Source organism: Calonectris borealis, chromosome 1 (genome assembly GCF_964195595.1).
Source record: "Calonectris borealis chromosome 1, bCalBor7.hap1.2, whole genome shotgun sequence".
Classification (NCBI taxonomy): Eukaryota; Metazoa; Chordata; class Aves; order Procellariiformes; family Procellariidae; genus Calonectris; species Calonectris borealis.
Window position 1 is genome coordinate 102602965 of NC_134312.1, and position 26033 is coordinate 102628997.

General features: G+C 43.4%; 1 protein-coding gene across 1 annotated transcript in view; it reads left to right on the forward strand.

The window, feature by feature from the left end:
- The window catches only part of PTGFRN (prostaglandin F2 receptor inhibitor), a 73116-nt gene that overhangs the window by 33307 nt on the left and 13776 nt on the right, over positions 1–26033 (forward strand). Inside the window, exons 3-6 of the mRNA XM_075174366.1 lie at positions 9–428; positions 3902–4285; positions 8334–8759; positions 15767–16186. Of these exons, the coding sequence (XP_075030467.1) occupies positions 9–428; positions 3902–4285; positions 8334–8759; positions 15767–16186 (1650 nt within the window). The remainder of the gene's footprint in view (positions 1–8; positions 429–3901; positions 4286–8333; positions 8760–15766; positions 16187–26033) is intronic.

The window sequence follows — 26033 nt, forward strand, 5'->3', positions numbered from 1 at the left end:
TTAAATAGCGATTTCCGATGGCTTATCGGTGAGTGGTTCAAAAGCACGTTCCTCAATGTCCCTCAGGCTGTCTGAGGGTGACTCCTTCAAGTTGCGCTGCTCAGCAATTACCATCTCACCGGAGCACACTCACCTGCATGTGACTTGGCAGATCAAAAGTGGATCAACGTGGTGGGACATCCTATCTTTGACTCATGAGGGCAAATTCCAGCCAGGCCCTGGCTATGAAGAGCGCTACCGTAATGGAGATATCCGCTTGGACACAGGAGCGAATGACACGTATCAGTTATCCGTATCCCAGGCCTCGTCGGTGGATGGGGGTGCCTACAGGTGTCTCGTGAGCGAGTGGGTGAGAGGAGCAGATAGCTCATGGCAGAAGATTCAGGAGAAGAGCGTGGATATAGCAAGTGTGGCGATCCAACAGACTGGTGAGTGTTACTGGTGGGCTGGGGTCACGGCTCATAGCTACAGCAGTGCTGTGTCCAAACTGTGGTACTCTGAGAGCAGAAATTGGGTAAGCTGAACTAAATGAGGATACATTCCAGGAGAACCTAGAGGGCTGTTTGGATAGCTGGCCTATTTACATCTGAGTCGATAGAAAATGCTTAGCATAATTTTTCTAGCTTTTATTTTGGGGAAAAAGGGGATGATGGCATGGAAGGATTGACTGGAACATCTTAGATGCCTAGACCTAGATTTTATCTCATCCTTAGTTCACTTCAAATTGCTTCTGTTTTTTATATTTCTTAACTAAATATTGTATTTAATCCCTGAGCATCCCAAACCTTCCCTTTGCTCTATCATTAACGTAGGGTTGTCCCATAGCACTAAACAACTGCACTTCCCCTGTAAAGGCGGCTTGTGATTCAGTGACAGATGTGAAGCTTTTCTGTACGTTGTTTATTAAAATGGTGTACAAAGATCAAGAGAAAGGAGGAAGGCAGTGATAATTTAACACGACAAATTATCCAGTGATTTTTATTACTGACACTGGATCACTGGTCTGATTGCTCCACTGTATTGGCAGGGGTCTACGACAGTAACGGTTCTGTTAAATGCATCATTGCATGCTTGACTAAGGAGACAAAATACATATAGTGCTGTGCTGAGGATATCCAGATATCCCTGCTCATATAGATTTCAGGAGTAGTTGCACTAAGCACTTAATTGTGTTAGCATTACCACTGCTAGTTGGAGGAGGGAAAGCAGGACGCTTCTTGTCACTCAACAGGTGGAAAAACAGGCAATGATGGTCCCTCAGAAATGTGAGATTATAACGATATTGTAGAAGTGTTCAGACAGTAAGGGTATCTTTTCATTTTTGTAATCCTTTAATCACTATAGGGAAATCACTGTAGGGAGAACCCAGAACTGCTGGGTTTTTTGGCTAGCTCGTTTGGATGTAGTTTTAGTGTCCTGGTGGTACTTAGCCTGTGAAATTTGACAGGATCAATCTGCCTCCTCTTTTTCAGGGTGTCTGTTACACAGTAAAGTTTGCAGGTGCTCTCTGCTGAGGCAGGGCTTACTTAATTAACAGCTGTAATTCTCTATTTTGTTGCATTTTTAGTGTTTGGTTTAAGTAGGTGGGGTTTAATCAGTGGCTGAAAATAGGGTGAGGATGGTCAGGACCAGTAGTAGTGCAGTTTTTAATGTAGTTTGGGTGTGTGGTTTTGTTAGTGGTTTTTTTTTGTTTGTTTCTTTGTTTAGGGTTGTTTTGCCTTCATTTTTAGCTCAGTCATTGGCAGCACTGGCACTTTGTCAGGGGAATGAAGGCTTTTTTTAAAGTTACGCTAAATGGGATAAGTTATTCTCCAGCAAAATGTTGTGGAAATTTTTACGCACACGTCCTGTAGTAAGACTTGAAGAGCATCTTGTGCTGACATCTGAAACCTCTGCACTTGCATGCTAAAATGAACTTGAGTTGTAAATGGTATGCCTAGTTGTTGCACTTCCCTCATTCTTACCTGCTGTAAACTGTGGAGTTGAATTTGTAGAAACAAAATTAAAAAAAAAAAAAAAAGATGAATTATCATATCTAATGAAAAAAGTCACGCACAAGTTACTTGTGTAATGTGTGTGGGTTTTTTTCTGTTGTTGCTCTTCCATCTACTTGCCCATCATTTTCATCTCCTAAAATCATGACATCTTTGGGCCTCAACTTTGGGCCCAACTTTGTTGTCTTACGTCTTTTTTTAATAGTGCCTTGCACAACAGGTATATAACCCTAAGTGAGGCCTTCAGACAGGTCTGTAACCAAAAAAGGAACATTGAGAATATACATATGGGTAAACTCTCTTAGAGTCCCTCTGTATGCATATACTGCCAGATTCTGAATGCCTATCACTATTTCATGAAGACAAAAGTGTTCCTTGGAGCAATGCTGCTCTTAACCTTGCAGATGAGTCTTATTTTGTTTTCTGGTATTAGTCTGTTAAATTAACTAGGCTTTCCTACTGATTCCAATCCTGTGATAAGACAGTGAGGGAAGTCCCAATGAGATACTCGTCAGACAGTCGGCTTTGCTTTACCACTCGCGTGGGGCTTGCTACCCTCTGTTCAGTTTGGCTGCTCTGTGCTATCAAGTGATGAGTGGCGAGATCAGTATTGCTTGGTTTTATTGGCAATAGTTGTGTCTGCTCAGTTTGGCTCTGGCCTTTATATGTTGTCTCTCATTCCCGATGATAATCCTAGAAAGCTTTTACAGATGGGTACCTATTATGTAGTAGAACATGGTTTTACATAGAAGTCACTAATCTGCACCGGAGACATAGCTGCCTGTTTAAGGCAGGAATCTGTATTTTTGGTCATGATCTTGGCCGTAGATCTGCTGCGAAGAGCCACTGCTGTAGCAGCCCTGTCTACTGGCCTCAGTTGAGACTTCAAGAGCAGCTGCATTACACACTGTGGGAATGGTGCTGCACTGAGATCCAAATCTAATCTTTAGGCAATGTAGAATGAGGGAATGAGCAAGTGAAGACATGTGGTGGCCAGATAACTTGGTGAATGATTTGCACTGAAGTTTACAAACAACACACACAGCGCCCGTGGTTCACTTCTCACCAGTAACTAAGGCCAGCTTTTCTACTCCTGGTCTTGACACTTTCATCCTATGGCTTTCTTTTAACAAAGCTGTGGCCAGCCTGGTAACCTACAGAGTGCAGAAGGTCCCGTTTGAATGCTGGCTATGACCATATATGCTATGTATGTTAAAAATATTCACTGGCCAGTGGAGGAGTTTGTTAAATGTGTTTGAAGCAGCTATTGGCATTGTTTTAAAGTCCCCAGCGTGTGTTGGTCAGAGCAGTGAGTGGAGGAGTCAGCAGTATAAGGAGTTACTGCTGCCTTCTGTTTGCTTCCATTTCAGGTTTCTGCAACATAACCTGAGGTCAGTCAGGACCCTAACTTGGCTGTGGCTGCTTCTCATCTAAATCTGTTCTGTTATAGGAGCTCAAAACCATTTCAGCAGAAACCAAGTTGAGTTTTAATGTAGTTCCTAGTGATTTCAGTGGACACTTTCTCTTCTGAGAGATAGTCCCAAAACACCTTGACCCTCCTGTGAGAATGGAAAATCCTGTACTCGTTTTCCTGCTGTGTGAAGGTGACGTGTGGTCTGAGACTGGGACAAAGCCTTCATGGACCAGTTGCTGTTGAGTTATAAAAACCCTGTTCTCCCTCCCTTTGTCCCCCTGCCCTCATCACGCATCCCTTGCTTGACTGATAATGTGTACTTCCCTTGTAATAGATCATGCAGCTCAATATCCAACAGGCTTTTGAAGGTAGGGCTACTGAGCTGCTTCAGAAGCTTCTGTAATATAATATGAAGTCCTGGATAACTTACAGTGGATTCTTTTTAAAAAAAAAAATTTTTTTTTGTTTGAATTTTTGTCTCTTCATTTCTAAGCTCTAGATGTGGTTATCTCAACAAGCAATGTGTCTGTGACTGAAAGAGACTCCCTGGATCTTACATGCAACATCACAACAGACAGGAGTGGTATCTTCCAAGCGGAGTTGATGTGGTATTTTTCTGTGTCACCTGATGATACCTTGTCAGATGCTCAGGTTTTGCTAAGCATGGACCGTAACTCTGTTGTCAGTGATTCAACTCTCATCAGCCTGAGCCATATAGATAGGAACTCTTACCGCCTGTTGGTGCGTGATGTGGATGTGGAAGACTCTGGCTACTACTTCTGCCAAGCAGCTGTCTGGGTACCACTGCACAACGGGAGCTGGCATAAGGTGGTGGAGAGGACATCTGCACCAGTCAGTGTGGTGGTGACAGCATTAGGTGAGTGATTCTGTTTTCAGACTTCATGGGTAATGTACCACTCATTCCTTGGTCCCATCAGAAAAGGGAGGGGACTTTGCAGAATCTCTTCTGTGCAAGTTTCTCTCTTGTTTGCATCTGTTGTCTATATGTAGGATATCTCTCCCTCACATATAAAAATCCTGATCTATCCTATGGGGTTTTGTGTTTGTACATTATAGGGTTTTAGGATCTCTTACCCCACGTCCCACCCATGCACTCCACTTTCTAGTGTCATTGAACAATCTGCATTTGTGAAATAGAACTTAAAAGCCTGCCTTGTTTTCCAGGGTCTGAAGCTGCCTCTGTTGTCATGTTGTCCCCTTTCACCTCCCTCGTACTATTAGCAGGGCTCTGATCCAGCAACAGGCATTCTCTCTGAGCTCTGAACACAGTGATAGTAGATGCTTCCCCTGATTTTTGAGTCATATACCATAAAAATTATTTGTAATGGAAACTTCATAATGAACACTAATAGCTTTCAAAGTTGTTGGGTTTTTGTTTTGTTGTCTTAATCACTAGAGAGACACCACATCCTACTGATGGGTTTAGAATGGAACATGACTTTGTGCTGGTTTATTCTCCTCCCTCAACACACAAGTCCATTTTATGAGACTATGTCACATAGCTGTTGAGTAGTGTGACTGAGTGAGAGAGACCTGGCTTGTGGCTAACTTAATGCTAGCAGTGTTGATTAGCATAGTGGCCACTAAAACAGATTTTCCTGCAGTATTTAACATCCCACTCAGTCTGGTGCATTCTTAATCATTCAATCCTAGAGATGAGTGGATTTTTTGCCTTTTGGACAAGCAAAGGATTATTTGTGCACTCGAAGTTATGGCCTCCATATGTTACTTCAGCATTTCTGCGGGCAAATTCTTTTAATTCACCAGTGAGGGGAAAAAAATCTACTTAAACTTGACGATCTCTTTATTCTCTCCTTCCTTTATCCCCCAGTTGTTTTTGGTGGTTTTCCTTTCTTACAGCTCTAATATGTCAATGTCCACATTTTTTTGCAAGGGGCTGGTTAGAAGCAGCTGTGTTTAGCAGTTGTTCATTTAGGACTTGTTGACTGAATGAGGAACAGAAGCTGTAGGTAAGAGATTCAACAGGCTTATCTGATCTACCTGGCCTATAAGAGCAGGCTGACGCTATCTTTCCCTACACCCCTTTCCCAGGACGAGTCTGTTTGGGAGATCCACTGTCTCATACGCATGCTGCAGATTGTAAAGCTTTTGCTTTGCATTATCGCAGCTGAACTCTTAAGCTTTGGAGATCTCTCTTTATGCAAATATCCTTAGAAGTAAAGTTACTTGGGAGAAATACTAAAAATGAAACTCCAGCAAAACTTCTAAAAAGCCTGTCATTTTAGGCATAGGTCTACATATGTCAGCCTACCCATCCTGTCTCCTAGTTTAATCTTCGGGAGAGAACAGCTTCAATTTAGAAGCAATGAAACTCAGGATGGTGTTGCAGGATGCTATAGGTAAGGTATCTGCACCTGCTAAAATTCACAAAATATTGGTTGTGTTGGAAGCATGAATGAACCTAGATGTGAGCTGGGGGAGAACTGGCAGAGCTGTAGTACTTGGTGTTCGTTCCCAGCTTTGACCGGATGCAAGTATCCGGGCCTAAACACTCTCAAAGTACCTCTTCAGAGCCTCTTGTCATCAGAAACTGGTGGTAATGTCCAGTTAAAAGGCAGAGCTCCTCCAACATAAAAGTACTGAATAAGACCAGCATATAGAGAGCCCGCACTGAAGCCTGGTTTTCAGAAATAAATAGCTGTGTCACAAGGTTAAATCCCAGTGACAATGACTTCAAATTTTGCATTTTAGCATTGTACAGAGCAGTTGAGCCGTGGCTGTTTCCAAGTATACTTGTAATGTGTGCTAGAAGTGTGCAAGTGATGAATGTCTTAATTTCCTGTCCTCATTCAGCCATTCAAATTGCACATTCAACTTGTGAGCGTTCCCTCTTTCCCCCGCTTGTGTGCATGTGCATGCATGCACACGTGTTCACGTGAGCACAGGTGCCCTGCATGCTCATGTACTCTCTCGTAGTGCCCATACCTGTAGGACTATTCCTTACTCTTTCCACTCCAATTTGGCTTTATTTGGGAACAGGAGAGAATAAAATCTGCTCTTCAGCAGATGCTTGGTTGCTAGGGCAAGGGAAAGTAGAATAAATTTTCAGCATTTGAGGTTTTCAACTGCATTCAGAATTCACCAACTCCTCCTCCTTAAGGGAAGTTAAGAACTGTTGGAGTATTAAGTCATTGAACTGTCAGTGAGGCTGTTCTTTGACAGCTGACCGAGTGGAGGAATGAGGTTTATCCAGCCAGCTTTTATTCTTTCTAAATCCTCTGTTTGAGTGTCTGTCAGGGTGAAGCGCCTATCTGGAGCGGTGCTGTCGAAGCCAAAACTCTCTCCTTAGCAGTCCTTCCCCAGCCCGCAAATAAAACAAACCTGAAGTGATTTTCTAAGAATTCGAGTTTCTTGCAGCTTTTTCCTTGTGTTCCTGTCTAGAGAAGAGTTTCTGCTTTCGTAGTCTTTGTTGCTGTGAAAATACTAATTCGTCTTGAATGCCCTCTTTTTTGGGGGGGAAGGGGAGGCGAGGGGGAATGATAAGAAAATTGCAGAGCGTGAGCAATATATCATGAGGCCCTGGGGGAAGACTGGTCTTTTGTGAATGAGACAGGAGGAGTAGCGTAGCTGTAGGATCTATGGGGACTTACACCAAAAGTGGATTTTGGCCACCGTTAATAATTTATGCCTTGGTTGCAGCAGAGGAATTCTGTGCATTTTCTTTTTATTTTGCCTTACTTATACCGAAAACGCACAGAAATCTGCACTTACGTCTACTGGTAGTAGGTACTACGGACTTATGTAAATAGTACTTTTATGCTTATGTGTTACCTAACACTGCAGAAACTCACCATCAGTATCACTATGTACTCTAGTGTCTGGTGTGTATTAATGCCCTTGTTCTTGCTAGATGCAAGGACACTGCATGCATAACACTTAATGGTGAGAGATCTTTCTGCAAGCTGACATAGCAGCCAGCTTGCTTGATACAATTGTTTTTATCCTTTGCATCTGAAGTCCAAAAGTGCATGTGCATACACAGTTTGCGCAGCAGTTCTATTAAGATGCTTTATTATCTTGGCTCATTGGTGAGCTAAGCCTAAGTTTAGCCTTGGATTGCCTTCTCTGTCCCAATTATAGCTTTTGTTAATTGTTTCTAGGAGGGCAAAATGCCAAATAAAACATAAAGCAAGAAATAAATATAGAGTGCTGAATACACTTACGATGTAAAAGCCACGTGATGAGTATTGGCCGAACAGTTGGAAAGCTAGTCTTTTTTCTGAGTTATAGTAGACAGCAAGACAGAAAAATATTCCAATACTAGTAAATAAATATGTATTTCCTTTGTGGTGTGAGGTTCTTGCTGTAATCTTTTTTCTTTACTATCTCTGTAGTCTGAGAGAAAATAGTCATGCGGCTGCCTTATCACTTTTAGGCTTTGGACAGCCAGCTCTTTCAGATTTAAATACAACAGCCCCATTTTTAACCCATGAATTTCAGGCACTTCTTTTCAAGCTTGAGGTATTCCAGCCTCATAGCTGTACAGCACGTACTTCTCTATTCAGACTGTGAAGCTCTTCTGATCTATGCATCTTTGACTTTTAACCTATTTAGTATTATTATGCTGCCCACTGAAATTCACTAATAATTTAGTATTATTATGCTATTGTGCTGCCTGTGGCCAGTGCCAATGGTGCTATCCATGCCCCATGGTTTTGGTGGGTGGGTGAAGTGTTTGGTTTTTGGGTTGTTCTTTAACATTCTTAAACTGTATTGTAGAGACATGATAGCGTGGTTAAATGTGGAAAAGGCATTTCAGGATGGGAAATGACCTCTTATCCTGGAGAGAAATTGGGGAAATAGGATGTCTCTGGTCAGTCCAAAGCTAGAGAATAACCAGTTGTAGCTTCTAACCTCTTTGTTCCGGGTTTCCTCTCCTGCAGAGCCAGACTATGAGGTGTTTCTGAATGCCTCTAAAACACCCAAGTTTTCAGATGACCCCACAGAGCTCAATTGCAGGATCACAAATGCACAGGACACGGAAGCAAACATCCGCTTCACAGTTTCCTGGTACTACAGGCAGCGCTTGCGCAGTGACGATGTGGTGACAGAGGAACTCCTGGCCACGATGGACGCAGACTGGACTCTGCTGCTTGGGGACAGGAGCAGAGAGCGGACTCAGAACGGGGAAATAATCTTCTCTAAAAAAGCTGTTGACACCTTCAGTTTACGAATTCAGTGGACTTCAGAAAGTGACAGAGGGGATTATTTCTGTGTCATCTCTGCGTGGAGTAGGCACCGCAACAACAGCTGGGTAAAGAGCAAAGATGTGCCTTCTGCATCTGTCAGCATTTTCTGGGCTACACAAGGTAGGAACCTTGCACCTATTCGCTGAAAGACCTGGATAGCTGAGATAGTGTTCTCTTGAGTAGGCCCGTCAGCCAGAAGGCTTGCTAATGGGCTTTGGGAATGGGGCTCTGTGTTATGAAGAGGAAAAAACACCATTACCTTGTGTAAAGGCTTCATATTTGTGGAAGGAAGTAACTGCTTGAAGAGCACTCAGCAGTTTTATGCAGCAGTTTGGAGTGGAAGTGCAAAGCAGAGATGTGTAAATCAAACTGCTGAGACTTCCAGGAGCCGGGCTGTCATTGTGGCAGGGGTGGCATCCAGCAGTGATGCTGGGGTCGTTGCCCCATTTCATGACTCGGAGTATTTTGGTCTCCCTAGGATGCATCTTGCTGCTAGCAACAGGGTTGTCTTGAGGTGAAAAGAGGAATGTCACTCACTTTGTCTTCTCTGTCTGCCAGTTTGAGAGGTTTTTTTCCCTCTCTCCTACAAGCCCAGGTTTAGAAGGCACTTCTGAGGAAGTTCATGGGCATAGTACTACCAGAGTATCAAAAAGTAAGTGGGTGGCAGAGCAAAGTCATTCAGTGATTTGCTTGGATCTGGGCCTTTTTTAGGCAGAAGTGAACTAGCTCTGGTCAGTATTTAAACTGACTCTGGGAGCATTTCTTAGAAGCTAAATAGAGTTACTTAAATCGCTTAATGCTGGTTTAAAATGGATGTCCTGTAGAATGATACTGTTTTAGCTTAGATGTGAGGTCATGCAAGAGGGCCTGTTGGATAGGGACTGACCAAGGATAATTTAGGTTGTAATGTCTTTGGCAAAAGTCTGTGCTTAGCTAAGCTGCGTTTATCCTGATAGATTTGTTTAACAGTGTAGCTCAGGCAGCCACAGGCAGAGAACTATATTTGAGACAAGTTATTTGAAATCAGTTTAAAGTTGTTTAGGGATAATCCCTAAACAGTGAATTGGAGAGCTTCTGCTGTGATTCTGCTTCAGTGGAGAGAGTAATGGTGGGCTGCTTGCTCAGTACTCCCTTCATCCCCAGACCAAGCGTGGTCCATGAAAAGGTCATTTTTTTCACTGAAGTTGGCTTCTCCAGCAGGAGTGAGATCTCTCATTAATGCTGAATGCTGGTCACAATTAGTTCAGTTGTTATGCCACAACACGGAGTGTGTGTGTATGTGCATGCATGCGTAATGGATCATCGCCTTCGGAGCAGCTAGAGAGACCAGCTGGAGTTGAAAAGTCTCAGCCTGTGTTGACATTTCTGAGGGAAAACAAACCGTGACAGGTGTGAACATTCCCTTGTTTCTGGTTTTATTCCAAAAACTCTGCTAATTTTGCAATGCAAATGTAAATGTTATAGTCCCCATGCTGAAAAGTACATTTTGTTGGCAAAACTTGGAGTTGGGGGATTTATGATGTGAAAGTGAGCTCTCCTACAAACGTCTTCTCCTCCTGAAAAAGCATATTATATGTATATAAGGGGGGGGGGCAATATATAGGTTTGATTTCCCCTTCTTTCCTTCCACGCCTCGCGTGCCCTCCCCGCCATGCTCTTTCAGCAGTCTAGCCCCAGATGCCTTTCTCTGTGTGCCCTGTCCCCTGCCCGTATCCTATTCGCATGAGCTCCAGACTCTAGCTGTAAGCCCAGTGCTGTAGCCAGCAACTATGAAAGAGTTAATCTGCTGCTGCCTCTGCTCTCTGACTGTTGTTTTGACAAGTATCTCTGGTGATTTGAGTCTCTAGCTGCTCCCAGTGCTTACAAAAGTGAGCAGCCAGGGCTCCCACGTGTTTGCCTAAGGAGAGAATAGAAATTTGCCTCTTCCTTGGATAATTTGTGCCTACATAGAGGCTTTTTTCCCCAACCATTTCATTACTTGCATCGTCTCTGTTAACTTTAGAGCGGTGCTCAGGGGGGAGGACTTTGGGAAAATCCCCCTTTGGAAAAGGTTGTTCTGAGTTTTTGAGAAAGGAGAGATGGCTTTATGTTGCGTCTGTGGGTCAGTCAGCACAGGGGTGTGTTCAGGATAAGGAAGCCTTTGCTTGAAATGTAAACATCATGTGAAGATGTCAAAGTCCTTTTTGTGTGTGTTGTATAATAATTTGTATGTTTGCCCATTTTAACTTGAGGTTTTTTATCTTCTTTTTCTATTTTGTTCTGTTGGGACCAATAATGCTCACATGTCTTCCTGCTTGCTCAGCTTTGCAAATGCAGCCTATCGCTATCATAGATCACTGTTGTTTTTGACATGGTCTGCCCGATTTATTTCTTCCCCTCTTTCTTCTACCCAGTCCCCTGGCAAGGTGACAAAGAAAGCGTCTTTATCTCATCGCAGGAATGAAAAGCATCAATTATATTGTTATTTTTTGCTTATTTAGAGTATAAATTGCAATTGGTAAAAAGGGGTAAAGGAAGGGAGGAAGCCTTTTTTGACTGGCTCTGTAGATGATTTTCAACCCAGAAAGAAGTTTGATAGCTTGAAAGATAACTTTATTTATTAATTTGAGTGTGAGTACTGCCTATATTTAAAACACAGTTGCTGTTTGCAGTGGAATGCAGAATTGGTGCTTGTTTCCTAAACCAGTGTTGTCAACTTTGGATCTGCATAGAATTCTTTGCTGCAAAAGAGAACATCATCTTTTAGTTGAAATTCCAAATCCCAAATGTACTATTATTTGGGGTTTTTGTTAATACTTCTGTCTTGAATTTACAAAATAATTGTATTTAACATAATGTTACTTGTCCTGAATGCTTGCCCAGGCCCTCCCATCACATTTAATTGGGAACAAGGGCATCTTAATCTTTCAGAAAGTCCTTTGAATAGAGAAGAGGTGATATTTCTGCCACCCGCTTGTCTTTACCATTGCTGGTGTATAATAGACACTGCATAGTACAGACATGCAGTTCCTCTTGAGCCAAGAAATTTCCGTACATATGGCACCAAGCTGCCAGGTGTACGTGCCAGTTTGGGTGTAGGAACAAGAAAGTCCATTAAGGTAGGTGTACAAGCCCCAGTCAGGGGTGGCTGGGCTCCTTGTGCCCATGGCTGTGTGAGGGTGAAGTGTTTATACTCTTTGCTTGGCAGGGGAGCAGGCCGGTCAGGGTGGTCTAGTTGTGTGTGTGTGCGTGCAGCAGTGGGGACAGCCGTTGCATTGTATGTACACATATCAGGCTGTGGTGCGGGCCTTAGTGTGCCTGCTATATTTTCAGGGCTCTTGGTATCAGAGCTGCTGGGGCTACGATTGTACCTCAGGGTGTTGTATAGTCTCCTTCTCCTACGAAGGCAAAGCTGTCATTACCTTAATGTCTGTTGCATTCCCTGTACTTGCAATCTAGCTAGTGCACTGGGGGATGAGGCAGCCTTTATGAATATTGAGATGGTGTTACTTGAGGCTGCTGACGAGACGTTAGGCTCTGAGGTTACTGTTAGCCGTGGTCATTGTGCTGCTTTTCTGACCAGAGTCAGTGGAGTGCAGGGAAGGTGTTTGCTGTTTCCTGAAGTCTCCTTGCCCTTATAGCTGTTAGGCTTCTCTAGCAATTTGACTGGCTTAGATTAGGTGAAAACTTTTTTTGGTCACTACCCAGGAAGTACTTTTGAATCTGAGCACGTACTTTGTGGTAGAGAGCAAGAGAATTATAGTATGGCTTAACCACTTGGAATGGCCAGTGGTGAAAGACAGAGGCATGCACTGCCAGGCTCCAAAGTACAGTTTATTACTCAAATTTTATCTGAGTCATTTGGCTAGGATTTCTTCTGCTGCTAGCCCTTTGTCTTGGAGTAGCGCCCAAACTGGTTATAAGCTTTGAGTATGGTTTACTTGGGATCTCTTCCCCTACTGCTTTCCAGCATAAACTCTGCTGATTGCAGCCTCCTGTATGTGACTGACCAGGGCGTGTTTTATTGTGCTTCTCATTCATGGAGCTTTACAAGAAGGAGGTGAGACTCTGCATGGGATTGCAGGTGTGTGTGTGGAGGGGCAAGCATGCAGGGTAGTGGTCAAGATACAGACATTGCCTCCTTGGCAATTCTTGGAAGATTAGAAATGAGATCTTAGGATGCGGTTCTTGGAAGAAAACGTTCTTTGACCTCTCTGGCCCATCTTATGCTATAAGATCTGATGAGTAGTTTGTTAACATAGGAAACATGAAGGAACTTTCCTTTCCCACTTAACTTTTCTTGCAGATTACTGTCATTTCTAACCTAAGTGCCAAATCTTTGGTTTCTCCTCTTTCCCAGAATGTGCACTGTTACACGCAGAGACGACTACATGCTTTTCTAGGTGGGGGTGATGGAGTGCTAATTACATTTCGTCTGCTGCTACTGAAGGAGAACAATTTTGGCACAGAACCATGCTGTTAAGAATGGCAATCTAGGCTTTTCTAGTTGATAGGATATGGGGCTTCCGTGTTTTGTTTTACTTTACTACATACGCAGGTCTCTAATATGTTGCAGATTCAGTAATGTTCCTTTGATCTTTTTTTACTTTCTTGCAAACAAGAAACATTCAGCACCTGTATGTGCTGTTTTTTGTGTCCCCTTCTCTATTCTGGTCTGCATTTATTATGGTCTCACATAAGCGGAGATGCCTCTGCCTTCTGTATTCATCCAACATAAAGAATTTTGGGTTTGTAAAAGGTAGAAAAATCCTTTGAAAGGCCTTTCGTAAGAATATATCTCCCTGTTCAGCATCCGAATTTCTAACCCTTTTGAATTCTACCACTGTTCTCCAGCTGCATCTCTGGGCCGCAGACGTTCTCTTCCACAAACTCTACGGATGGCATTTCTGCTGCTGTCCCATGCTACCATCACTCCTTTCTCCTTTTTTTTTTAAGCAAAAATAATTGGTAAAAGCAGCATTTTCTGTTGCCCTTAAATGGAAAGTCAGGAAAGGATGTCTAGGAACAAAGTTTGCTCTGTCCTTACAGGGGACAAGACATTCCCTGTGGTTCAGGGAATAGTTGAAGTAAGGCATTTAGAGTCCAGATAGTGGGGAGAGTTGTCTCTTCTCAGCTACATCTGTACTGCTCTGATCATGTGAAGGTATTTGTCTTAAGTACATGTATGAGATACTAAATGCAAGATTTCTTTTTCGGTGTCTAGGACCCAGTGCTCTGACATGAAGATCAACAGCACAAAGAACGTTTACATCAGGAGGGATTTTTGCCCAGAGCCTCCTCACAAGGCCTAGAAAGCAGCAAAATGTGGCAGAGAAGTACGGCCAGCTGGTTGTGCTTCTGCTTTTCAGGCAAAAATATAATTGTCTACTAGATTCCCAAAATACGTGGCAAGCTGGTCTGTGCTGGGCTCCTAAATGCTGTAGCCTTGTGAAGAGGGTGATATCAGAATCTCATGGACACAGAATGAGGAAAAAATGGATTTGAAGTCTAGAATCAGATGCAACATGAGTTCTCACACAAGGGAGCAGAGAATGACTCTGTGTGTGCAACTCCAATTGTGATTGTACCAAATGTGCAACTCTTGTATTCCCAGTTGCTTAGCGGGTGGAAGTGTGTTGGGGGTCGGTGTGGAGTATCAAGTAATTCTGTGCTCAGCTAGACCACTAGAAGCAGCTCAGCCTTCCCCGCTCCTGCTGTTTCTTTATATAGCTTTGGACTGTGATCTGCTTTATGCAGTACTGATTTAAAGTTGTCATACCGAGTTTCTCATCCTGTGGGCTGTGTTTACTCATTGTGAAAACTGCTGCTTGAAGGCAAAACATTGCAAAATGTAATCCTGACAGTATCTTGTTGCTCTTGTAGGGAGGGCATAAATATTACTGCATTTAGTTCAGTTTTGGGGAATGCGTAACAATCTCACCATTTCTTATTTCCCTTTTCCTGAGAAGTTTCACCTTGCATAAAGGTGATCTGTGTAGTTTTTTGGGTTTTTTTAACGTGTCTACACCCTTTTTTTTATAAGGAGGGGAGGGAGAATACGCTGCAGCAAGGTAAGTCCAGAAAGTCGGACTGGCTGAATTCTTGCAATACTGCTACTTTGGGAAGTAGCTGTAAGCTTGTGTGTTCTGCCCCAGCACCCTTTCCTTAAGAAGAACCTGAATGTGTGGGATGTCTCTTCATCACAGTGCCAGGAAACTAGCAACTCCCTTTCCTTTTATCTGGTTCTGATTTCAGTCATTCCTCATTTTCTCAATTTCTTATTGTGAGGTTGTATTTCTTGTGTCTTGGGGCTGTGCTCCTAGATGTATAATTTTCCCAAACCCTGTAATTAAGGGATTCTGGGGATTGAGGAGCTGGCAGACTTGGAGAATGCTGAAGAAAGGAAAGGAAACTTAGTAAGTGTTGCTGGCATTCTTGATGCCAAATGGGCTGTTGGGAAACATCAAGGCTTCTGGTAGGCTTGTACTCAGGTGAATGCATGAGAAGCAAGGGAAAAGAACACACGTGGAGGCAGAGGTATACTGAACTCTTTTAACACAGAGGTGTGTGTATGGGGGTGCTGGGGATGGAGACTTCTTGTGTTACCACCAACTTTTTTGTCATGCAATTTCAACTGGTCTTGGGAGTTCAGCTGAATGTATCTGGACTGCTGTAACGGTGGGTTTTCAAGGGAAATAAAAGAAGCTCCTCTAAGTGCTGCCAATTCAGTTAGTGGCAGCTTTGGTCACTAGTCATGAGTACTTCAGCAGTGTCCTTGTACCCTGTCACTGAGGATGCTCTTCCAGATCCAGTATAAAACTGGGACTCTGAGTCTTGTCTAACTAATATCTTCACTCCTGAATAAAAAAGTCCTGGAGGTCCTGTCACGCTGTGACCTGTGTATTGCGTTGTCTGTTCAGTATTTGGTGAATCCTTGCATCTTGACTCAAACTGTTGTGTACTGGTGTGTGTGCACTGTTGAGTAGCATTCTGGGATGTCCATATGTGTTTAAATAAATGTGCTGGGATTTGTCTCTCCAAAAAAAGTACTTTGCTTATTTGTAATCTTCTAGATTGAGATGTGCTGCAGAAATATCTGCACCTATTTATTAATCCCTCTCTTGCTGCTTATTTCCTTCCCTCTTCAGATTACACGCTTACAGTGGAGGCGGTGAAATTGAAGCCTTTCTTTGTAGCAGGCCACACCTTTGAGATGACATGCAAGGTATCTTCGAAAAACATCAAGACACCACGCTATTCTGTCCTCATTACAGCTGAGAAGCCACTAACGGATCAGTCAAATCCCAATGGAACCACTCGCATAATCTCCTTGAACCAGGATTCAGTAGTGCGGCTGGAAGACTGGACTGACCAGACTCGTGTGGATGGCGTGGTTCTGGAGAAGGTCCAGGAGAATGAGTTCCGCTACAGGATGTATCAGACCCAGATTTCTGATGCTGGGCTGTATCGCTGTGTGGTGACTGCCTGGTCTCCAGGTGGTGGTGGCATGTGGCGTGAAGCAGTGAATGGCTTATCCAACCCTATCCAGATAGACTTCCAGATGTCAGGTTGGTATAGAATCTGGCAGCTGTGTGTGTAAGCCAGAAAGGGAGAGAGTTCTTTGATGGTCTCCCAGTGGTTTCCCTGTCTCTGGGAAATACCTACTCTTTCGAACATGGAAGGGGTCTCCAAATGGTATGATGACTGAGAGCTTTGCTTGTCTCCTTTGGTGGTACTAGTGTCCTTTGTGCTACTGATTTTTTACAGAAATATGTTTAATGAATTGGCTGTAATCATAACCCCTGGGTTTTTCTTTACTAATGCGGCTTTTATGGTTCTGCAGGCCCAGAGTTGGTTCTCAGTATGGAATAACTGCTGCCACATTTGCCAGCTTTATCACTAGGTTGCTGTTAAGTAGTGGCTGCTCTGGAAGAACATTAATATAAACTAGATTTCTGTTCCAAAAGAGACTTGATTAGCATTAAATTGCCTGAGCACACCTTTCTGTTGATATAATTGCAGAAAGTGGTCAGGTCAAGGCAATCGTAACATTTCAGCCATCTCAGCAAGTGTATCCTGCCACTGGAAGACCTTAGAGGCCTCTTGTGGCTGGATGACAAAGCTCCACAAATTAGGATGAATTTCAGTATCAGAAGTGCATCCTGTTCCCTACGTCCTTGCTGAAATTCTCAGCTTCAGCTGTAACATAGCCTGCCTGTTGAGATTTTTCTAGAGAAGCGTGCCTGTCCTGGTATATTTTTGGGAGGGAAGCAGAGGGGGACAGGGTTGTTTGGGTCATCAGAGATGCGTGTTAACACTGACTTCCTATTATGCTGTGTGGGTGGGAAGTACCACAGAGTTGCTTTCATAATGGTGGTGCACTTAGGAGTGAGGGGCTCATCTCATTATTTGGGTCACCACGCTGGTGACTTCTTGAGCAGTTTTGAAGAGCTCTCGCTGTAGCCCAAAGGTGCATCCTGTGTTGGAGCTCTCTAGTTAGCTGCTTTTCTCAAACTTTCTGCACTCCCCCATTCCTATTCACAAGCACAGCTTGGGAGAAGATCTCTCCTCATATCCCTTTTTCTTCATGTGAGTTATTCTGCTTGTAATAGTGGGGCTGTAGGGTTTTTAGAAGATGTCTGTGACTAGGCAAAAACAGCCTGACTTCTGGTTGCATCCATAACTAAGGTAATCGTTCTCTACGAGGTGATTTCTAAAAACTGAACTTCCTTATACTAAGCACACTGGGAAAAGGACAAGGGTTGAGCATAGGGGGACGGCCTTGCAATGAGGACATCACTTTGTAAGAAACTTTGAAATGTAGCATCCTGATACAAACCATAATGAAGATGCAGCCTGACCTAAGAGAGAGGACATTGAGTCAGCTCAGTGCTTCTCCCTTCAGTTCAATTTCTGGTTGGCTTTTTGTTTAGTTTTATGATAAGTTACTGTTCTGAAAATAATCTGTTAGTTGCCTATGTTCCAAATGCCTCTTACAGCAGCATTGTCATAGCTAAACATTGCTGTAGATTTGTTGCCTTCTCAAGACGGTTTAATGTGTAGTTTTAGCCTTATTACTCTTGATATCTGGGTCAGACACAGTGGGAGAGCAGCATTTGCAAAGGGGTGATGCAAGAAACCAGCAAGAATGAAATCTATCCCACACTCCTCCCCTCCAACCTCTTACATGGAGGCTTTCCTGCAAAAAGTGGTGGTTGGTGACTCTCCCAACATTGCTCACATTATGTCACTTTGAACTCCTGTCCAAAAAGTTTGGCGGCATGCTATTAATATCCATGGTTCAGAGGGAAACCTGTGAGCTATGCAAGGGAGGAAAGTGTGCGTGTTGCAGTCTTGACTTCTTTTTGCTGTCACTCTCTACTCCCAGCCTCTTCACCCAGATAGGATTTCTGGCACATAGAGTGAAGAAAGAGAGGCAGCCTGTAGCACTGCTCTGGGAATGTGTGAATTCCAGTAGCAAGGCTGCAGCAGGGGGAGGGATGGTCCTGAAGCCCTGTCAGCCTTTCATTCTTTACAAAAGAATGAAGAGAGAAATGAGATCCCAGGCACAATTTACTGGAGAGCTATTTCCCAAAATAATCTTGGCATGTAGCAAAATCTGGCTTGAAATACCTTCCTTTCTTCAATTGGTGGCTGAACTTTGTGTCCTTCAGTTGTTACTCGGATATCCTTGCTGGACATTCATCTTTGGGCACGATGAGGACATGTGATGAGCACAGTTAGAATGGACTAACTATGGAATTATTATTTGGAAAATTATTTGGAATCAGGTATACAAGACCGAAGAAGTTTAGTTTGCTGAGGTGTATTGTCTTTGATGCAAACTGTGGCTGACTCAGGGAGCTGGAGGTAAATGGCAAAGTTGTGGAGCAGCTATGAAAGCACAGCTCAGATATCATGACCTTGTCTTGCATCCTGTGGTACAGGCAGCTGTCAAACTTGTTCTTCAGAAAAAGAAGCTGGTGCCAGATTTTCCCTAATGGGAGTGGTGAAAGGCAGAACTGCTGAGGTAGCTAGTGGTTTCTAGGGCGAATGAGAGGCTCCCCAAAATTGGAGGGAAGATACTAACAGGAAAAGGTCAGAAAAAGCAGAGGGTCATGCAGCTCTCCGGGTGTTGTGGTTTAACGTGGCAGGCAGCCAAACACCCACACAGCTGCTTGCTCACTCCTCCTGCCCACAGTGGGATGGGGGAGAGAATTGGGGGGAAAAAAAGTGAAATTTGAGGATTGAGATAAAGACAGTTTAATAGAACAGAAAAGGAAGGGAAAATAATAATAATGATGATGATGATGATGATGATAGAATATACAAAATGAGTGATGTACAATGCAGTTGTTCACCACCTGCTGGCTGATGCTCAGCCAGTCCCTGAGCAGTGATTGCTGCTTCCCGGACCACGCCTCCTAGTTTATATACTGAGCATGACATCATATTCCATGGTATGGAATACCCCATTGGCCAGTTGGGTCAGCTGTCCTGGTTATGCTCCCTCCCAGCTTCTTGTGCACATGGCAGAGCATGAGAAGCTGAAAAGTCCTTGACTAGTAAGTGCTACTTAGCAACAACTAAAACATTAGTGTGTTTTCAACATTATTCTCATACTAAATCCAGAACACAGCACTATACCAGCTACTAGGAAGAAAATTAACTCTATCCCAGCTAAAACCAGGACACCAGGTAACTGTAAAAGCTGGGGAGTACTGCTCTGCTAAATCCTGAGTTAAATTGGTGATGAGTAGCTTATGAGCATGTTTGTCCCTGATAGTGCAATTAACTCATTAATAGTTTTTCCTGACTTTTGGAGTTCTCAAAGTGTAACAGAAAGGCATTTTAACTGTGACTGTTGGGGGGATATAATAAGGCAGTACAGCTTCGAAAAATAGAAGGTATTCCAGTCTCCTCCCTACTTTAAAGGCTTGGACTTTCACAGCATTCTTCAGCTTGTGCTATGAGGGATGAAGTGGGGAGGTGATCAATACAGAAGCAGCATTTTCAGCAGAAGGAAGCCTTTAAAGGGTTTTACATGAAGCTTTTAGTCACAGGAGGAATTCCTTTCTCAGTTATTTCTATTGATTCCTTTTTGATAGGGGGTGGGGAGGTTTGCTAGGATTGGAAATCCTTTCTTCCAGTTTGACTCTCTCCCAGATCTCTGAGTTGAGTGATGTTTCAAGGAGGGGTTTTTAGTGTGCATATGCATTGTGCAATGTGATCTATCTGAACGGCAGGAGGCCTGTAAGCTTTTTATATATGAGCTGGGGACTGCGCACATGAAACTTCAGTGTTTCCTGCCACAATAGGCTTGAAATGTGGCAGTGCTCCGAAATGTTTTTCCATGAACATCTGTGGAAAATGTCTTGCTCAGATTCTTTCCGTTCAAGGCAGAACTTGCTGGCTGCAAACAGAGACCTCCTCTCTTCTTTCTCCACTTGCTGTTGCAGAGGGACGTATTTATTCCATTTGGTTAATGATCTGAAATGTTAATGTAAAGGCATTTGTTTGAAACTTCCTGAACTAAAAAATGAAATGTGGATTTTATCCACTGAATTATATAAACTGGAAGTCAGGGGATAGTGGTGGTAAGGAGGAGCCTAGTAGGTCATTAGTTTTCAAATATTCAGTCAATGGCAGATTGTTCTCTGCTGGATATATTTAAGACCAGAGAGGATCTTGCAGATCCTCTGGTCTGGCCTTATGAATAACATGGATCACTAGACTTATTTCATAAAATGAATGCTTGCTGTTCGTCCAGTAGCTGTAAGCAAACTAAGCTTATTTGCAGGGCAGGGGAAGCTGTCCTGTGTGAAGACTTTCATATTCTTCAGTGCTTCTTTTTTGTTTTCCCAGTCTAGAATAGAAGTTCTGCCATCTCTTTTTCAAAGGTTGCCCTGCAATGCAAGGGACAAGAGCAGCTGCCAGTGCTAGTCTTGAAATTTTCTCTTAATTTCATTGCACCGTTTCTGCTGAAACTCAAATGCATCCTCTCTCCTCCTGAGCTATTGGATGATGTATGTGTACATAGCCTTTCTTTCCGCCTGGAACACACCTGTCTTCTGTTCCTTGCTATTCTTCTGAAGCCAGTGTATCAAGACAGCTTCTTGTAAGACTTGTGATCCTACCCACCCAACCGGAAATCTCTCACTTGTCTTCTGGTAACCTGGAGGTGTTGCTCCAGTGGCAATGCCTTTGCACTGCAAGGGCTGAGCAGCGGATGAGAGAGGCTGTCGTCTTTTTGTGCTCCCCTTTGCCTGCAGCCTTAGCTGAGCTGGCCAGCAAAGGTGGGAGGCAAATCGCTGGGAACTTGCTTGAGACCAGAGTGCTTACCTGATGCAGGTCTGTGTACTGGTACCTGGTTCAAATGGCTCCAGCTGGCCTGCAGCTGTTTTTTTTTAATGCTGAGGCACCTGGTCTCTGTGAATCCCCCTGGTTTATCCTGGCATCATAAATTCTTCTTTGGCATTCGTCCTTTAATTTTCTATTGCTTTTACCCTGAACCCGGCAACCCGGGTTAGTGTTTAGAGTGTCTTTGCCCACTATACACTCACAGGGATTTCCACAGAAGTGACTTATTTTCCTTTCACTTGAGATAAGTAGGGAGAAGGAAGCTTTTAATCTTGTATTGAGAAGTATGTTATGAGAGAGAACCATTTGGAGCTTGGCTGTGCTCTGAGCTGGCTTCCCCCTGTGCCATTCAGCAGAAGGCAGAAAGCTCTGGAGAGGCAAAAATAAAAGAGAACTTTAAGGGAAGCGTCTCGATGAAATCTTCAACTCTGGATTACATCTGCATGTGAGCTCATTGCACAGCAATGTATTATCATTCGCTTTGGGAGAAGCTGAGATAAACCGAGAGTTGCTGAAATATGAGCTGAGTATTGATGTTGAACTTGCAATTAAAATGAAGTGATGCCCTGCAATGACCCCGAGAGATACTCAGTTTCAAGAAAGGAGAATAGAAAGATTCTTAAAGGAAAGAAACCTTAATCATGGAAATGAATGAAGAGCAATACAGCAGAAAGTCTTTGGCAAGAAAGGCTGGTATTTTCCAGCCACTGTTAATGGGCAGGAACGTGCTTTGTCATTGTGTGCCTTTGTGCCTGTGTGCGTTAATTTGTAGCTGGAAGTAGAAACCACAGACTAAACTACTGTGGGCTTCTTCCAGTAACAGCTATTATGAGTCTTGGGGTAAAACTTGTTAGGGAACAGCTCCATGAAGAAGCAGGGAGAGGGCAGGGGGCTGGAATAGTGCGGGTCAAGGAGCTCACTATCTGGAGAAAGACAGGTCATGGGATTCTCAGTTCAAGAGTGAATGATTTAGTGCCAGGGCAGATATGAGTAATATTTTGGAAGCCAGAGAACTTGTGGGTTGCATCAGTTTTTTTCCCCGTTGTGGTCCGTGGTGCTGGCTGATTGCAAGTAGGGAAGCTGCATGCAGTGATTGTGGCCTCCCTGCTGGGTAATGGACTGGGCACAGGCTTCTTGGGTGGAACAGCCTGCTCTGGAACTCCGTTGTCAGTCAGGTTACTTGACCTTTCTCTGCTCTACTTTACTTGTCTGGAAAATAAAGGTAACTCATGTCTGTGGGGAGACTATACCTTATTTTTGCAGAGAAATACTGGCTAAAATGATATAGAAAAGGCCAAAATGTCACCTAGGACCTAGGTAATTAGGATCTCTTCTGTTGTAAATCTAGATGTTAACTGGTTTTTGGTTATTCTCCCTCCTTTTCCCCTTCTTTTTGTTACAGATTTAAGGTGTTTGGATTACTGAGCAGGGAAGAAAAGCAGGGAGAATGGGGTGACATCAGGTAAATAGGGCTCAGGATTTTTTATTTTTCTCCAATATGTAAATCCTTAAGCTGAATAAATTAACTCAATAAACTTTAACTCCTCCTTTCCACCCTGCAGCCTGTTCAGTGTGAATCTGATTGAGCACAAAGTAATGAACCAAATTTGGTGCAGCTTATAAACATTTTTTTCCTTTCCTTTACATATGTGGAAGAATTTGCAATACACTTTTTAGCTGAAAACTGTATCACTATAGGATTTCGATCCTGGAGTTTCCTTCCTAGGTTGCATCAACAGTTTGAGCTCTGAGAGATCTGCCGTAAAAGGGGACATTCAGAAGAAATTACACCAAACAGGTCCTGATCCTGGAACCTGGTTTCTCTTTAAGCACTTCTAGATTTGTACTAGTAAACTTCTAACCTCAGTTTCTTCAGTTTCTGTTTAAAATTATATAGTGTTTTTCAAGCGTTCAGAAGTCAAGAAATGCTCTGAAAACTCTTTTTATTCCTGCCTTTACTGCAGATTCTTTTTAATATAAATTTGTTATTATTTTAATAAAGAAGAAAATTTCTTTTAGGGGTTGTATCTAAGCTTACATATGGCCTTACTATAGTGAGGAACAGAGATTTTGGCTTAGTTTAAATCAAAGGCCTCAGCAGAAGATGGCAATTTAGGGGAAGGTTGATGCTTAGCTCTTATAATTGGGAATGCTGGTTTGTTTTGTAAATCTGTGCTCGTTAGTTTCCAAATCAGCTAAGGGCATGACACCTATCTTCAAACCTGAAGTTATTGAAGTCCAATTATTTCTCAACTTTCAAACTCCTGAGCAGCTTTCCTACACTTAACTTTGCTTTGTTCTTGATGAGCTTTACACGTTGTGCTCGACTTGTCAACCCTGCAATTGAAACTAAATTCTGGTTTGTTTATTCTCCTGAGTGACCAGTAGGTGCCAATAACAGTATTTCAAACTGTTAAATAGAGGTGGCAGGGTGAGCAAAGCCACATCATCTCTTATCTGTAGAGTTGTATTTTTCTCAGTGTTAATGTAGCATGAACTCAGATCTCGTCGAAGTAGAGTTCACGTCACCTCCCCAACCCTTCCTGTGACACTGCAAGTGCTTGAGCGTGGCGATGCTGAGACCCTGATAGTCGGTGTCATCAGTGTCTACTGGGAGTTGCCTGTTACCACATGTCTGCATCTGTAAGCTTGGAGTTGAGTTTGGTGGTGGGGTTTTTTTTGTGTGATGGTTTTTTTTTGTCTTGGAGGGTAAAAACTTAACAAAAGCACTTGGGTTTTGTGTGCCAAGCCCTGCTTGGTGGAGTCTAGATCCAGGGCCTCTTGAATAATGTGGTGTGATGGTAATGGGGGAAAAAAAAACCCAACAGGATCCACACCTTGTAGAAGGTTTTTGTGGCACATTTGTGACCTCTTGGGAGGTTCTTGGGAGCCTTGAAAATGTGTCTGGAAACATCCCGTGTTTGCTCTGGTGCTTTTTTTTGCTCAGGTGCTTTTCTGGAGCCTGCAGTAAAGCAGATGTCCAGTTTGAAAAGGCGATGGTTTTGCTTGTAACCCACTAACAAACACTGGTTTGCTGCTGCTTTTGTTTGAGATTGGCATGCAGCTCATTCCTGCTTCTCTCATCCTTTTGCTAGACAGGTTCAGCTGAAGCCCAAGGAAATTGCTTAGGCTGGAGACATAAATCGGGCAAGTTATAATCAGGTTAAGAGCACTGGTCAGTTGGGTTTTTTAGAATAAAACCAAACAAAAACAAGACCAGAACCCTTCTATAGAGAAAGGCGGCACACAGGTGACTTTTAATGAGGGATTAGAGCTGTGTTGTCAGCTTCTGTGAGTCTTTCCCAGGCTGTGTGGTGACTACAACTCTGACTCAAATGTACCTTATGGTGGAGGGTAGGGGATTAAACGGTCTTTGTGGTCCAGCTCAGGGTTAATGGGTCTCTGTTGAAAACAGCTTCCTGCCTTTCCAGATTTTAAGGGGAGGAGAAGATGCTTTATTCTGTCCTTTCATGCCTGAGGGCAGCCTGAGGCCCAGGGCATGGGGCATGTGGGCAGGTAGCCTGAGATATTTCCAAAGAAGAAAGATGCTCCTCCTAGGAGGTTGCAACCACACAGTTTTCAAGACTGAACTGAGAAGCTTTCACTGTAATGAAGCTTGCTTAGGTTTAAAAAAAATAAAAAATAATTGTTTTCCCTCTTCAGCTGAAGAGGGAAGAGCACAACCCCTGACACATCTCTCAACTCTGTTGAAATCCAGTTCTTCTAACGCAGGGCAATGATTTCTCCCTGGAGGTACAGATGGTAGTTTGCAGGAGATGTACCCTGGTAGGGAAATAACCAAAGAGAAATAACTGTTTGTGGCTTACAAAGGGGAAGTACGATCATGAAATGACAGAGCAGCTGCTGCCTAGCAGCCTTACTGCCCAGGAAGCTTTGACTCTTCATGTGGGAGGCAGGGTAGAGATGTGCTTGCTGACCCAGAACTGAAGAGTATGTAGGGAGTGCTGCATTACCATGATACACGGCCTTTCCTGGCTGAGTGACCACACAAGCTTAGCTTTTACCCTCGTGATATTCAATGGCCAGGAGTGCTCAGACTCCAGTCTGCGTTAGTGGTTTGTTGGCATGCCAGGGTTTGAAGCCAGTGTCTGTTGAACGCAGTAGATGCCTGGACTTTCAACCTAGAAATAAGGCCTGAAAAGTCCTGTCTATATGTACCCTCTGTCTTTCCTTGTTTACCCTGCCAGGGCAGGGGTAAGGCAGCCCATCCTTAGGCTGACAAAGTTGGGATCATGCAGTTCATCTCCCTTGCTCAATCCCTGCCAGTATCTAGCCAGGACAGAGCCTGTTTGCTGGAGTAGAGCATGTCCCATATTCCTGACATGATGTTACCTCACTCGCTGCTGGGACTTAGGATAGACCCCAAGCTCCAGACAGTACCAGGATTATTATGGTGCGGTTTTGCCTTTGATCAGTGCAGCAGAGGGTATATGCTGGGAATGCAGGGATGTTCTTGGCAGATTTTGACAGTCTCTTTGTTTCTGTTGTTGTGACAGTTCACACACAGCTTGAGACTTTTCTGGTTACGGTTGGCTGGAGTGCCCTGGTCCATGCTACCTTTAGTCCCCTAATACCTTGAACTTCTGTCTGCACAACTCCAAAGAAAATGATGGAAAATGTCTTGTTTTATCTGAAGACAAATAATCAAATTGGCTGCAAGGGGAATATGGTTGGGGGTGTGTATGTGAATATCAGGAAACAAACTGAATTCACACCGAAAGAGTTTGGATAGAGGCTGAGGAAGCAATCAGATTAATCTCTCTCCATTTCCCCAGAGAAGGATCTCATCGTGCTGAGCTTAAGTCAGGGCTGCAGCCTGCTCATGAAGTCACTACCTGAACAGCTGAGCTTCAAAGCGTTCTGGGTCTCTTATTTCCTTAAATATGTTCTAGCATACGCATGTAGGAGTCTCGGCTGGTAGTCCACATGTAACCTCTATTGCATCTCTACACCCTTTTATCCTTACTTACAATCTTAATTTTTAATAGAGAGGACTTCTAGTATCCAAATGGATACAGACCTCTGGGATTATAT